This window comes from Poecilia reticulata, chromosome 6, assembly GCF_904066995.2.
Source record: "Poecilia reticulata chromosome 6, P_reticulata-male-v2, whole genome shotgun sequence".
Classification (NCBI taxonomy): Eukaryota; Metazoa; Chordata; class Actinopteri; order Cyprinodontiformes; family Poeciliidae; genus Poecilia; species Poecilia reticulata.
This window is the reverse complement of record NC_088835.1, coordinates 24019258-24034911: the sequence shown is the minus strand read 5'-3', so window position 1 is coordinate 24034911 and position 15654 is coordinate 24019258. Positions and strand designations below refer to the sequence as shown.

At 38.4% G+C, this 15654-nt stretch overlaps 1 protein-coding gene across 2 annotated transcripts; it reads right to left on the bottom strand.

Annotated features, from left to right (window-relative positions):
• Nucleotides 1-1857: 1857 nt before the first annotated feature.
• On the bottom strand, nt 1858-15654 carry sema7a (semaphorin 7A (JohnMiltonHagen blood group)). 2 transcript variants are annotated; one of them, XM_017305427.2, is made up of 14 exons: nt 15208-15654; nt 14870-15009; nt 13646-13687; nt 13461-13556; nt 13104-13206; nt 12819-12929; nt 11992-12134; nt 8960-9138; nt 8612-8720; nt 7703-7898; nt 7453-7565; nt 6592-6737; nt 5642-5700; nt 1858-5561 (listed from the first exon to the last, which is right to left on the bottom strand). In XM_017305427.2, exons 1-14 carry the CDS (start codon nt 15317-15319, stop codon nt 5155-5157), a joined length of 1956 nt encoding a protein of 651 aa, XP_017160916.1. In that variant the 5' UTR covers nt 15320-15654; the 3' UTR covers nt 1858-5154. The 2 variants fall into 2 exon arrangements, with proteins under 2 accessions (XP_017160916.1, XP_008410460.1); XM_008412238.3 differs by lacking the exon at nt 13646-13687.

Sequence of the window (15654 nt, the reverse complement as noted above, 5' to 3'; positions counted from 1 at the left end):
TTTAAAAATAATTTGATGACAATCTCATTTTCCTACTTCACAAAAACCTGACCTGGCAGTGTTTTTCAGAAACACTGTGCCTGTTTTATATAAAGTTTAGTTTTTGGCCTTCACCCTACAGATTTCTGCATCCCACATGCAAAACAGGAAACCAGGAACTGGAGGAGATTCAAGGTTTGCTTCTAATCAGAACACACCGGAGGTAAAAGACGGTCACAGTGGCCGTTCCTTTCAAAACAGACTACACAGTGTCACTGATCCGGCTAAGAGTTTCAGAGATAAAGAGAACGCTTCTTTAAATAGGCCAAGAGAAAATCCAATCAGCACTGCTTAGCTGCACAGTACAAAGGCCAGACACAAGCTTGCAGAAGACATCTTGACAAGGTTCTGTTATTTTACTGTTGATGAAATGAGAACATGGAGTGTGTTTAACTGCTCTGGGTGACTTGAGAGGGTGACTCATAATTTGGTTTCCCCACAAAAACCAGTACACAGAAAATGAAATCCCCAACCTCCCTGTAATGTCTAGCAGACTAAAAGATGTCTGGCTGCTACAAGACTTTAAGCCAGGGTATCTGTTAAAGTTACCCAAGTCTGACAACACCCAATGCTCTGCACAGACACCTGATTTTCATCTGGAAAAAATAAAAAACATCTGATATGACTGCAGACATATCAATAGCATTTTGTATTTAGTCTTTCTGAAAACCTCCGGAATCTTTTATTGTGAGTTATACGTTTATTATGTTGAATGAGTACATTTTGTTGCCACAACAAGATTTTGTTTGGGTGGTGATACTTTAAAAAAAATAAAAAAATCAGCATGTAGTTCATGGTTCCATTTAAATGGGGTGGATTTAAATTGTTTCACTGAGATACTTCTGTGGAGCTTCTCAGAGATGATAGCTGTAACTGTTATCTGTGCAAACGGGAAGTATTTCCCTAATCATCATTAAGAGTGTTTAGCCTTGAGATCCAGGAAAGCCAGATTAACTTTTAGTGTCTTAATTTACCAAGGCATTCCTGCCTTAGAATACAGTCTTGAAATAAGTGTTATCTTTGAAAGCCATTTTAGTTTTTTAATAAGAAATAGTTTTGCATATGTTAATGCCAAAATTTGATACCTCAAGAACAGCTAAAAATATATTTAACTTAAAATAAAGTAAAAGAAAGGTCTTGTTTTTGTATCCCAGGCTCTGTAAAACTGCAGCAGATTTCTCCATTGCATGCATGCTTGGTGATGAAGGCTACTTTAGCACTGTTACTACAGACATTACTGTTGTAATTGGTGTAGAACAGCTTTTGGCATCAAATTGCTGCAACAAAAAGGGTCCACTAGAATACTACCCATGCTGCATCACACACTAATGATTTTTGGCATAAATTGTGATTTTGACGTGTGGAAGTCAAACATGCCATGTTGTTTTATCTGCTTTTTAAAAAAAATCACATTACTGAGTAAAAGACAAAAACATTTTTATAATTTTTTTTTTTTACACTTTCAATATGCCATAAGATACCTGAACTGAAACAGAACTGACCAGCGTCTTGCAATTTGTGGGAGGTATTGGGCAACAAGAAAGCATTTCCTCTGTCAGGTTGCTTTTGGAAGCAGAAAAAAAGTCCAGAAGGAAGGATTTCACTGCGCGACAAATTGTGATGACTAGACAGCTGTCATGGAATCTCTAAAAGTGCAGCACTTATAAGATTCTCTTGATCTTAAGTTGTATGAAGACGTAAACCGGAATGAACGGTGAATATTGGGTCCCTGGGGAAAGAGGCTTCATGAATCTCACAAAGTACAAAGATGTGAATCTACAGAAAATGAACACATTGAAAGCACTAGATGGCCACATCTCAGAAATTATGTTTTATTAAATCTGGTGAGTACTAAGTTTTTTTTTAAAGTCAAAGGCCACATATCAAAAACCTGGCTCAGGCAAAAAAATATTAGCATTCTGTTGTTGGAGACATTCATCATGCCATTCACGTTAATTTATGAATGTTTCTTATGGGTCACCAATGACCTGCAAGTTAACAATATTCTCTTTGGAATGTGACAGGTTAATGCACTCTAATGAATGTTTGAGGGACCAAAATCAAGTCAGTTTATTGCCATGGTCTACAATTTCCATGCTCACCCAATTCTGGACCTTAGGCCACATGTGACCAGTGTTGTGGCTACAACTTGTCCAGAGTTCCCATCCGTACATTTCTCTGGCTGAGGGAGTCCCCACAAACACATTTCTCGCTGAAGTTAGCCTAGATGATAATTCTAGTCAAATATCAAATACAAACAGAACACAGATAGAAACAAAGCAGATAAGACATAAAATAAATGGAATCATGTAAAGTGCTTAATCAAAACAGCAGGAAAGTCAGATCAACTTTTGTTAAAAGTTTCAACCTTTTAACAACTAGAGGCAGAAAACTATGCAGCAGTCAGGGGGTTTCTGTTGATGCTGTGGTACCGTTTGCCTGGCAGCAGTTAAAAAAAAACAAAAAACAAAAGGAAAACATCAAATAGATGGTGGGAGGAATCTCTGACGATGTTCAATGTTCTGTTGCTGCAAGGCGATCCTGCACACAGGCAAACGGACACTACAGCAGTCCTTTTAGCTCCCTTCATTAGTTTCCACAGAGGATTCTCGTCTGCCATATTGCTGCTGGAGGAGTTGATGCCAAGTAGTGTGGACTCGGGTCACAACCTCTTCATGTCAATGATCATCTCCTTTGTTTTGTCCAGAGTCATTAACTGCTGAACAACTTCTTTTTCCGGTGTTATCCTGAGAACACATTTGCTCTGAAAATTCAGCTTACAAATTTAGTTTTCCCAGAGTTTCAGTTGTATTGCCTTTTTAAGCAAAAAATTTAAGAAAAATATAGTTTTAAGAAACACTAATATAGTGCAATATTAGGTTCATGCTAGGAAAAAGTAAGTTTCAGTTAACAATGTGCTTCATGTGACCTACAGCCGTTTTATTTTCTCTCTTGACTGCAGATTTCTCACTGACCACTGAAAGGAATCATTAAAGCAAGTTAAATAACTTAACTTCCCTTAATTACTCCACCCCTTCTCAAACCATCTAATACAGATATACTCTTATCCGTGCCAAGGAAAGAGCCATGCTCAGGAGGAGCTCTGCCTTCCTTGGCAAAGAAACTTCATATTTTATTTGCTTTAATGGCACACACAAGACCAAAAAGTGCAGATAAACAATTCCAACTTGTGTGGTTTTTGCAGCTAATGATCACAGTGAAAATATTCTGTTCTAGAAGCATAACAGAGACGGTAAAAAAAAAGGAACCATAAATGGAAATAAATGCCTCCTGCAACTTCCTTTTATTTCTCTCACTTCAATGAAATACTGTCTGGGTGTGCCGTTTTCTTCCTTCATCACTACGTGTTCCAGCTCAAAGTAAGCAAAAAAAATTTGCCTTAGCTGCAGGGGCTTAAATTCTACTGAACTCAGCTAGTCCATCAGGGTGAAAGCGCCTCAGCTGGAAGACAGTGATTTACTTGTTCAGCTACTTTGTAGGGTCTGAAATGTACAGATTCTTTCCCGACCTCACCCACAAAACAAGCGCAGAACCAACAAAACAACTGATGTTTTAAACATAAAACAACACTGTGCTAGGCTCCACCCTTTAAGGCATGTTTTTCTTCCAGCAACTCCCTCCATCTCAAGCATTTCCACTTTCACAACAACCATGTTGCTGTGTTCTTTTCCTCCTTCCTTGGAGGAAAAAGCCTAAAAGATCAAATATCCTTCATCTGTACCTATTCAAGCCATTGCAGTATTTTCTATACAATTTTGTCTCCTTGCCAAGCAGTAATGTTGCCAACTTTCATCCTGTTTGACCAAAGACTACTACCTGTCCAATTTTGCCTGTGTGTACTTTGGTTAGCAGTGAATTCTCAAAGACCTTACAACTGATGCCCAACTCTAGATATTCTATTTGAGCATTAACCCGAATAAGGTTTACAAGAATGGGCATGGTTTTTTCATAATTTAAGGTTATTCTAAGGCTTTGACCTTACAATGTGTGAAAGAAAACCTATTAATAAGCATTTGCTTTTTATTTTGAAGGAAACGGAAAACGTTTCACATGTTTAAGCGAATGTGCAACACCATGCATTCATACATTGCCCTTTGTGCCAAAGAGGTAGCAAATCCAGGTAGAATTCCCAGATATCCCAAAGTCTTCTCAAGCTAGAAGGGATATTTAGTGCCTTCGAGGAGTGCTGGTTCTGCCTCAGAGCTGCTTTTGTGCATGGAAAACCTCCAAGGAGAGGCTGCTGGCCTCTCCTGACCAGACGTCTGAATCACCTAAGCTGATTCATTCTGATGTGGAGGAGCCGAGTCCGAACAATGAGTTCTCCCAGATGTTGGAGGTCCTCGCCTTGTCTCTAAGATTGAGTCAAGCCACACTTCAGAGGAAGCTAATCTCAGCCACTTTATCAGAAATCTAATTATTTTTGTCAGACTCCATATGAGGAAAAAAAAGGTGACAGTTGAATTAATCGCATGATAAATTAAAATGAGGTTGATAATAAAATGAGGGCGATAATATTGATCGTTTGTTTTTCGTCGTCTCTCTCTTTCTACCAAAGAGACTGGATGACAAAAAGCTTCATTCCGGTGCCTCTAGCTATGCCTCCGCTCGTTTCCTTGGTAATGGCTAAACACACAGCGAGCTAAAAGCATCAGTTTTCCCTAGACACGATAGCGACAAAAGTAGCGTGGCTAGCCCATATGTGCACATCTGCGTGTAAGTGGGCCAGAAATACATTTTCTTTGCCTTTTAGCTATGCTCTTCCATCAAAACATTACTTCAAATCACTTATCCGTCTATTTACCAAGCTTTCCATCCTCCCAGTAACATGACACAGAGATTACCTCCCTTTTTTTCCAGTGAGAACTCTTTAGTAAAGGCTGCCAAGATGGAAGGTAGGATGATATGCATGCCGCAGCGGAGTCTCACAACAGTTCTAAAAGTTCAGTTTAGCTTAATTTGATGTTATAACAAACAAAAAACATTATGTTTAAATCACATCGCCAATGCATCTTGACTGTCCCTAATTTCAGTTCTATAGTACAGTCTGCCATTTTTTGAGAAAACTGATATCAAATCCCAGTCTGTTAGCAGAAACTATCTCAGAATTTCCCACACCACTGCAGTGTAGAGTATAATCCACAACAGCTCAGGAGCAAGGACTGGTGCATCATTCGGTTTATAATCAGCAGACCTGCCATCTTGCTTTTCATACTGCTGCTTAAGAAGGTATTTTTTCAAACTTTTGTTGTACTCCTTCTCTGTGGAGACGCATTCATATTCCCCATAGTTCTCTGGTCCCATTGAAGGAATAAGGTGCAGACAGTTAGAAAGCATTTGCAGGCAAGGTCTGTCGTGACTTCCATGCTTCCAGGTGTACTTTGCATGATAAGACTCTATAGGACAGGACAGATAGAAAGGGACCCCTTCGGGGACTGAGTGGACTGTCCCTGAACTCTCTGGTGAACGTATCTGCCTTTTGGACCTGGTCAGTCCCCGTGACTCTGAAAAAACAAAAGAAAAGGCAGCTGGTAAAGATGTGATAAAGCTGCTATGGTACAGCATGTGGCATTTTATAACTTACCATTTGCTGGTGTATAACAAACACTTGTATGTCCATCCTTTATATTCTGAATTCCCCCACTGTGAAAAACGACAAAAGGCAATTTATATTTCCATACATCGTACCAAACGGCACTTAACAACCACAGGACAGGTCATAAAAAGAGAAAACCTTTCCACTTGCAAACAGTAATCTGGCTTTTTATGTGGCTTTAAGAATGGATTCTTCCTAGCTGAGTGATCTTTTTGATGTTTGTAAAGCACTTGCTTCTCTGTGGATAATATCTACAACTAGACATTTCTGCTTGCTCGTAATTGTTCCAACAGATAAACATGGCACCTTTAGGGTACTGGCAATTTTATCAAACTGGGACAACTGCAATTCTCGTCTTGATATGTTGACTTCATGTCAAGCAAAATGCTTGACAAAATGCTTCCAATTAGCTAGCTCTCAAAAGCCATGATAATATAAGGGCTTTCCCATATTTTCTGAAAAGATTTAAAAAGGAATTGCTACACCTGCCTTAGGAGTCAATTAAGCACGTTTTCTTAAAGGGGGATGTTTTACTGCACTGAGAAAAAGGCACTCCAACAGTTAGATTTTTCTGAGTTCTAAAATTAGTGTACGACTATCCAATAAAAGATAATGTACATCAATACTTCTTATCTTTACCATAAGAACCAAACAATAGTTTTGTTTAGATTTTTTCCCACTTGATTTTTGATCAAACCCTCCCGACCCCACTAAGGGACAAAGGGTGTACAGAAAATGGATGGGTGGATAATTTTTTATCAAGATGTTTACAAAGACTCCAAACAACTCTGATGAGTAGTGTTGATTAAGCTTGATGAAGTCTGTGGGAACCAAGACCCCACCAATCCAAACACTGGCTGTTGTAGACCTGTCTGATGAGAACTGAGTGGACATTTTGGACTATTATTAGATATCTGAGGAATAAAGCTCATACTTACAGGTTAGAAGGGGTGCATCCAGATGTGGTCCATGCACAGTAAGGGTCCCGTGCCAGGACACAGTCAGCACAAGACGCATTGTACTCTTCGCACTTTTGAAGGTCCACTGTAGATATTTTGTCAGAGAAACCCACCACTAACTTTTTCTGAGAAATATGAAAAAAAAGTTATTTCTTATAAATGTCATTCAAAATATAGTATACGTAAACGTAAAAATTACATTCATTCTTCCAAAGTTTCTTACTATCCTCTTTGATTTTGACTTATGTAAGTGCATCTGAAGCAAGTAACATTCATTTGTGTTTTAAAAATTATTGAAGACAACTCTCAGTGATCGTCCTTTTCATTTCTTCATGTCAGGAAGGTGGATAAGGATAAATAATCCACACAGTCTACTTGTACTCTGGTTGCCTTTGAGCTTTGTTTAGGCTCACAAAGCCTTGTTATTGTCTTCCTAGTATAATGTCTCAAACTGCTTTGATGAATAAACAAAAGGCAAGAAATGAACTTTTGTCTAACAACTAAGCAATTGTTCACAATTTTAAATACAAAGCTTTGTTTGTGTCTTTGAGTATCAGTGGATAACAAAGGCCTGACAGGGGTTCTTTCGAAACGGCTGCCAGGTGTAGCAGAGAGCGTGATAACTGCAATAACAGAGCTGGGACTAATCAAAAACAGAGAGGTCAAGGACCATCAAACCGGGAGCAGATTAAAATGGTCCATTTCTGTGCAACTAACAAAAGCTCTATGGAGAAACACATTTCAGGTTGCATTTTGCACATTTCTCATTCTTTTCAAAATGTTAAGCAATTAAACACATTACAAACAATACTGAGAAAATATTTTTTAACCCAACTGTACCTTTTGAGAGTCAAGTGTCATTGCCTGTATAGAAGAAATTTTGGAGATCTGCGTTTCCAATATGATGAAAGGCTCTGAACCAGCCTCTAGGACTTTATGGATTTTGCCGGTATCTGTTGGAACAACCATTACAGTGTTGTTATTCTAGGACGGATACATTTTTAGCCCATCGTTTCCCAGCAGAGATTGTAAACAATGCATAATTCCTGGCCAAGAAAAGACAAATCGGCACAAATCGACCTTGGCTTACCAGTAGCAAGGAGCAAAACGTTGTACACTTGCTGGTCTGCTCCTTGAACCCGATCAACGACTATTTTGGTGTAATTATAGTTGCTTACATAAAAAGGAGCTTTTGAATGAAGGGAATGCACCCAGTCAACCATTTCGGGATGATCCTTCACTACGTTCACTGTGGCCCGCGGCAGGCTTTTGCTGTTTGAGACGCACTACAAAGACACAATCAGGCAAAAGTTTACTCAAAAAGCCAATGTTTAAGAAAAGGCAACACAATTACTTGGATCACAAAAAGTAAAACCAAATGAGAGAAAATGTGGAGAGAATTCTATCACCTAATTTACATAGAATCTGAATAGTAACACATGCCAACCACTTCAAGGTTTTAGCAACAATATCACTTGAGTTGGAAACCATCAAATTGCACTCAACACCAAATCATTCCTGCGTTTAGTGTAATAGTTCCTTGCAAAGGTTTTTAATATTTTTAACTTTTTTTCTGTCACGTTATAAGCCATTTTGATGCACCTTTTTGGCATAGAGGAACTGTAGGAAGACAAACAGACTTGTCTGCTGTAAACCTTCATTGGGCGGGTGTAGTTGCTGACAAACCTAAGTCTCTCCTTTTATTAGTCAGCTGTGTGGAGTACACTGTGGCTACAATGGCATGAAACTTTCCCCATGTACATCACATAGTCTCCACAACACATTATGAAAAAAAAAAAAAACTTAGCTCATGACGGAACCCACAATATCCACAACAAGTACATGGAAAACATGAACACGGTGAGGTAAACCTGACATAACTTCCATAGTAACACCCATTTTTGCAACACGCCCATTTTAAATAGTCTTTTGAGAATGCCTACACTCAAAAATACACAGGCAAAAATAAGGAAGAGGAAGTACAAAAATAGATTCTTACAGTTCCAGGCCTTGGTGTAGGGATTTCTTTAGCATAGCCTTTGAAAGTTGAGTTTTCAAATATCTTTTCTATCATTTCTATTGAATAGATGCAAACCGCAGTTGAGTTCCTGAAACAGAAATGATAAGAGAGGTCATCGTACCATTCATGCCATCACAGTTTCAGTGGTTAATCAAATATTTCATGCTGTGGTGAGGGAAGCTCCATTGTTCCACTGTTATTAGAGAAAAGCTTTGGTAATCTCAGATTTGATGTTTGAGCTATAACTAAAAATAAAGATGATGCAACTGCTTCTTATGCCGTTGCTTAGTTTCTAACACTAAAAAAAAGGAAGAAAAAGTGTTGCACCAGCTGCTTGTGAAAAGTGCGAAGACTCTGGTTTGGCGCCAGTCATCGGCGTGCATCACATAGATGTCCTGGAGACGATTGAAATACAGTGACTCATCAGGAAACCCACAGACGAGACGAGCCTTTAGGAAAGTTGTCCACATGTTCTGGAAGAAACTTTTTGATCCACCTTCATCGGTCTACAAAAATCATGTCAAAAGACTTTATTAGGAAGAGAATCAGTTTTATTTTTATTTTGTCCATAGAGAGTTAAATATCTGAGACTGCACCCACTTTAGAGATTAAATAAAGTGCAAGAACTCTTCAAGGTTTTTCTTAGCATGGATGACATGCTAAGAAATGTTACTTATGTTACTGCTTCCACAGCAGTAACATAAGAAATTGCAATTTGGCTTATGGTAATGGAAGTAAAAATCAGTCAAGTTTCTTTGTAGGGCACATTTCTGCAACATGGCAGTTCAAAGTACTTTACATCATAAAAAACAACAATGCCAAGTCATAGAACATGCAATCAACAATTGAGAAAACCAGCAAACATTACATGTTGCCAAGTGCCATCATTACACATCAAAATGTTGGTCAGCGTCTCATTTCTTATAGTTTGGAAGCAACTCTGCACCAGTGAGTTTTAAGTCTAGAATTAAAGGAATTCAGCGTTTCAGCTGTTTTGCAGTTTTCTGTATCATTATTCCAGATTTGTGGTGCATACTTAATACTGCTTCTCCATGTTTGGTTCTAGTTCTTGGGCTGCAGAGCAGACCAGAACCAGAAGACCTGAGAAGTCTGGAAGGTTCATACAACAGCAGATCTTTAACGTATTGTGGTGCTAAGTAGTTCAGTCAATTATAAACCAACAGTATTGTAAAGTCTAATCTCTGAGCTACAGAGAGTCAATGTAAGGACCTGTGAGGACGCTGGTGCTGTAATCAATGCGACGAAAGATGAATGCATCAATGAGTTTCTCTAGATCTCACTGAGACATTAGCCCTTTAATCCTGGAAATGTTCTTCAGGTGATAGAAGGCCGACTTTGCAACTGTCTCGATGTGGCTATGAAGTTTCGGGTCTGAGTCCATCACAACATCAAGATTTCAGACCTGATCACTAGTTTTCTAGCAAGTAAACGCATCCTGCAGCAAGTGCTCAATTAAGGAACATATATATATATATATATATATATATATATATAGTGTGTCTTAACATGTGAAGATATGGTAGAAAACTTTAGCACCAGTGTTTTAGTTCCCCTTCTGTTTTTATTTTAGCTTATGATCAAATCAAGGACAGCAACTGTCAGCACCACTTATCAACACTGCGACATAACTTGCTGATTACCCAGCAAACAGAAGCTGTGTTTCCACTGTTCCCTATTGAAGGGTAATGTCAATAGCAAACAGTGATGCCGACCTTTGTCATTTAACATGCGGGTTTAAATGTTTTCGTTTTACACAAAATGTTCACAACTCTCAAACTGAAGTGAAAACATACAATACAATTTGGAAAGTACAATATAAATGTTATTGAAAATGTAATATAGTGTCTTGCAAAAGTATTCACACCCCTCAACTTAAGATGTTTTTTTATGATAGACCAATGCAAAGTGTGCGATACCTAAAGTAGTCTCAAAAAACATCAAACACCGTTTTAATTTTTTGCTTACAAAATTAAAACTTCAGTGTTGCATCAATATAAAGTCAGGTCGACTTAGTCAACACACTGGAACCACCGGTCAATGTGCTTTACTTCTGCAACTCTTTTGGGTTATGTCTCGATGAGCTTTGAACATCTATAGACCGAAATGCTATTTTTGCAAAATAGCTTGAGCTCAGTCGGATTGGATGTAAAAAGGAATTTCAAACCCTGCCACAAATTCTCAATTGAGTTTAGGTGAACCATCACCCCAGTCTCAAGGGTTTTGGAATCTCAGACATTTCCTGTTTTGTCCTCCATTCAGCTGTACGTCAACTCTGACCAGCTTACATTGTTCCTGCAGAAAAAAAAATAAAGCATCCTCCACCATATGTCACAGTGGCGATGATGTGCTCAGAATGATGCACACTGGTAGTTTTCCTCTGCACCAAGTATTTTGCATGCAACCCTAAAAGTTAAGTTTTGGTCTCATTTGACCTATGCACAAATTAGCCTCTCTGATTTTCTTTCCTTGTCAGTTTGATGGATGAACATGCCAGGCTTGCTGTAGTGCTATGCTGTTTCCATTTTGGTACGAAGAAGCAAACAGTTCTCTGAAATGTTTGAAGCTTAGGATATTATTTCATAACCTAACCCTACTTTCAATTTCTCTGCACATGTCACATATCAAGATGCTTTTTAATCATTTAATGTTCTCCAAACATTACAGAACAGTTATACTGAAAGGAAGAATCCATCAGAAGAAATGGGGCTCATTACATATACACAAACCTTCAGACTGCTTTAGAAAAACTGAAAACAATATTTCATGCTACTTTATAAATTTGCACAGCTTTGAGTTTGTCACATGAATTCCCAATTATGCATTATTAAATTGCAAAATGTGATGAATACCCAGGGTGTGCTGGGCATGTTTTTGTTTTTTGTTGCTGGCAAGTCATGCTGCAACAGTATCTTTAATCTTTGTTAATGTGTCCACAATGTATTTGTCGCAAAAATGGAGTTAATCTGACCAAAAGGAACATTTCTTTCTCAAAAATGCAAACTGAGCTTGGAAACAGTAGGACTTCATTCACGGTTCACCTTCTACCCCATTTTCAAGCATCAATGCAAAACTTTGAGCACTTAGCCATTTGTGTAGACACTGGTGTGGTTTAGTCAGTACATTAAAATCTGTCCATTTTAAAAACCTTCTGCTCTCTGAAATGATAGTCATTTCCACACAGCTTATTTGAAAAGTGTCAATTCTATAGTCGTCACAGCGTTGACAAATTATCTGGTTGTGTTTGAACTGCAATGACAGTATGGCACTGAAATAGAAGCTTTCAATTGGCTAGGAAGCAGTCATATTTGTAGCTCAGTTGTGTGCAGTGTGCATTGTACCTTGCAAACTCTGGCCACCCTAGAAATCCAGGGATCGGCGTCTGGGCTGTGGTCAGAGTTCTTTTCGCGGAAGAAGATGTAGATTTTCTCATTGTCCGGATCTTCGCTACGCTTCACCCAGGATGCTGATATGAATGTAGGCTCTGCAAGACGATGTTTTGTTTAAAGCAACCATAAACAGTTTTTATTGACCAGTGGTGAGACATAACAGTCACAAAAACAAGACGTACCACAGCAAAGCAAAGCCAAACATATGTGGGAAGCACAAGATAAAGCTAAGTTAACCAAAGCAAAAGAAAAGGGAAAAAAAGAACTATTGCCAATTTACTATTTTCAAATTCCTTTTCTTTAATGCCAAAGGTTAGGCGTAGAAAGTGAGTAATTTTGTACAAATGTCGTCTGCTTCACTTAAAGACTCTACACCAAGATTAATGATGTCTGTGTACAAAAGTCAATCCTCTTTTGACCTTTTCTCATGCACTCTTGTTGCATTTTTTTTAACTGCTCGAATAACAGTAAACCAAAAATCATAAATTTTGCACAGACTTTTTTTTTTATGCAATCATTTTACTTCATAACACACAAGTGGATACTTAATGTTTGACTTCCAGCCTTGAACAGAATTAGATTTGGTACTGTTCTAATTACTCAGACCCCCCACAGCTCAGTAAACATTTCCTTTCTTGTCATCAGTGTTTGAATCATTAAACTTTATACATTTGACATAACTATTAATATAGTTAAGTTTTGCAAGGCTGTGTATAAATTATTTATTTGCACGTCACAGAGGTGAGCTCCTGTGTAACATCAAGCCCAATCACTCTCACCTGATAACCATCTGTCGTACATCCAGACTTTAGTCCGCTTGCCAGCTTTTCTCCTGAACTGCAAAGAGTTTCCCTCAATGTCCAAAGGCGCTGCTGCGTATAAATCCCCATCTGAAACAGCACAACATGTTCGGCATTATTCAGAAATGCTGAATTATTCAGAAGATTTCAACGAGAAGACAACCGTGTTACAGCCATTTTAAAACACAACTGGATGTGGTTACGCAAGATGGCATGCAGCACTGAATCTTGTTTAAAACCTTTAAAAATCTGTCTATAACATACCAACTGTGAGCGACAAACAGTTGTGCGTGTAGACCAACGGGGAGATGCCTGCTCCCTCACAACTCTCCACTATCTCATAGGTTTGATTCTTCACAGAAGGGAACTGCACAGAAAGGGGAAACAAAAACATTTAAACGCAGCGTTGGTGGAAATTGCATTAGCAAATAATGGATCACCAGACACCCACTTAATTATACATCAAGGACGTAAAGTGCAACAGCAAGAGCAGCTCCCCCGCTTTAATCAGCTTTGCCTTGTTGCCTCAAGGCAAAGCTGAAGTCAACAGGTCACAGGAAAATTGCAGTATATTACAGACCTTATGTGTTTACGTGGATGTTCACATATGTAGACACTTACGAGTTTCCAGCACTTGGGTTTGTGTCCATTGGTTCCACACACAAACATGTTGTCCTGAAACTTCTCAATGACGGTGATTACATTTCTACAGGGACGCTAAAACACACAGTACAATGTTAAACAAAACTGAGATGGTGTGTTTAGTTTAAATTTAGCTTATGTACATTTCTGTAGGAGTAACTCACGTTAAAGCACTTATGGTGTCCAGTTGTTTTTATTGGAAATTTCTACCAAGAACATAAATAATAATAAAAAAAATAGATAAGTTTTTTTTTTTTTTGCATTTCTCCACAGAAAATCACAAACATTTCAAGTTTTAACTAATAACATGTCACTCAAAATGCTTCATTGCCACAAGCTAAAAAGAGTGTATATGAGACCAAGACCTATTCATCATAAAAGTGTGAAGACTATAAAGTGATGAGGAAGTGATAAAAAAAAACACACACACACTTGGTCACAGGTGTGTGTGTGACCAGGCCATTTCTTACTATAGCACCCAATACGTGCCAAGAATGGGAATCACTCTTCCTCTTTTAAGAAACTGTGCAGACATCAAGCTAAAAGATAAATCCTGACACTGAGAATATATCAAGAAAGTTTTAGACATGGTGCTGTGGCCAAATAGGGGCAACTAGAGATCACGAGGTGAGAAAGGAGAAATAAAAGCCAGAATTAATTTTAGTGCCGTGTTATTTAGGTATGTTGCTCTGCATGAATCTAATATTTTGGTCCAAATTTCAGTCTACAACTTTATAATATGTCAAGTATTTTTACTGAACACCTTTATACCAAATATCAGGTGGTGTTATATTAGAACAGGCTCTTATAGTCCTCATAATATTTGTAGCCATACTTTTAAAATTGTAGCTGTAATTATAACAGTTTTGTTTTTCCAAATGTCTTGTCAAAACAGCAATCTCTAGTTTTGTTATCAAAGTCATCCAAACACACAAATATGGAACAGCAAAAGGATTTAAAGCAGTTTTTAAGTCATCTTCATCTACTTTTTTTCCCGCAATTCCTGTGTGTTTCCCTTCAAAGCAGTCAAACTGTCTTGTAATCTTTTAAACTGGATTTCTGTCGTACATAAAGTAAAATAGGTCTGGCAGCCAATGACCTGAAAATGGGTGGGGTCAGGACTGAGACATTAAAACAGGCATTAAATAGGACAAAAAAAAATTAAAAGGTATTTATATAAATGTGCCAAAACGTTGCAATCCATTGAAGCTTTGTCCCGTCTTTAATTCAAGACTGAAATATTTTTTTAGATCAGACTCTGGCCAGAGAGGAGGGTGGCAAACAATGGGTTGTAAAGGGATCCTTTGGTGGCGTCAATGCACATGAAGACGGCAGGTGATCAAGTGAAAACAAAAACTTTAAGCACACAGAAAATAAGAATTACTCACCTCTATGACGCTATAGTTATTTGCATTAAGTTTTACAACAAAGTCTGTGCCTCCGACAAAAAGCTCCTGTTCTTCCTCCCGGTATGAGAACACACTACTGGTCTGATTAACTTCATATTTATACTGATCACTGATAATACCTACGGGAGAGAAGAAGAAAAAAAACAAGAAACCCTGCTATTGACAATGCACAGCAATAGACCACGACGCAGGAATCATGAGCAAGATTAATCGTGTCCTAAATACAGCACTGGTTCACTGGAGGTGCTGAAATAGAATTTTCTCCGTCGAAAAACTCAGGGTTTTAAACGCTTAATGGTGGTTTACAAATGTCTTACCTGGTATCAAAAGCCTCGGGCTATTTTTAGACCCAAGGGCCGGTGCATCCTTCGAAAAGACCAAATCGAAATACACCGCGAAACAAAAATGAATATGAACGCAAGGCTTCATTTTGCGCAATTCTGCTATGGGTGAGGGCAGAAATGGTTAACCTCTCCAGTCGCTAAATTTACAACCATTTTCTGTGGAAAGAAATGTTTCAAATGAGAGCCTCCGTCCCACAACCCACTGTTTGAGAGGCGTGCTCATATTGGCAAGTCACGCTGTCAGCATTTTAAAGAAGCAAGACGGGGCGAGCCACTCATTCTAAAACAAAAAACGTTTTCATTATTTATCAAAAACATAAGGATATTTATCTGATAGTATTCAGTGCCGAAGTCCTCAAGAGCTAGCATCCTGCACCTTTTAGATGCGCCCCTTCTCTAACACCTGCCATAAAGTCATTA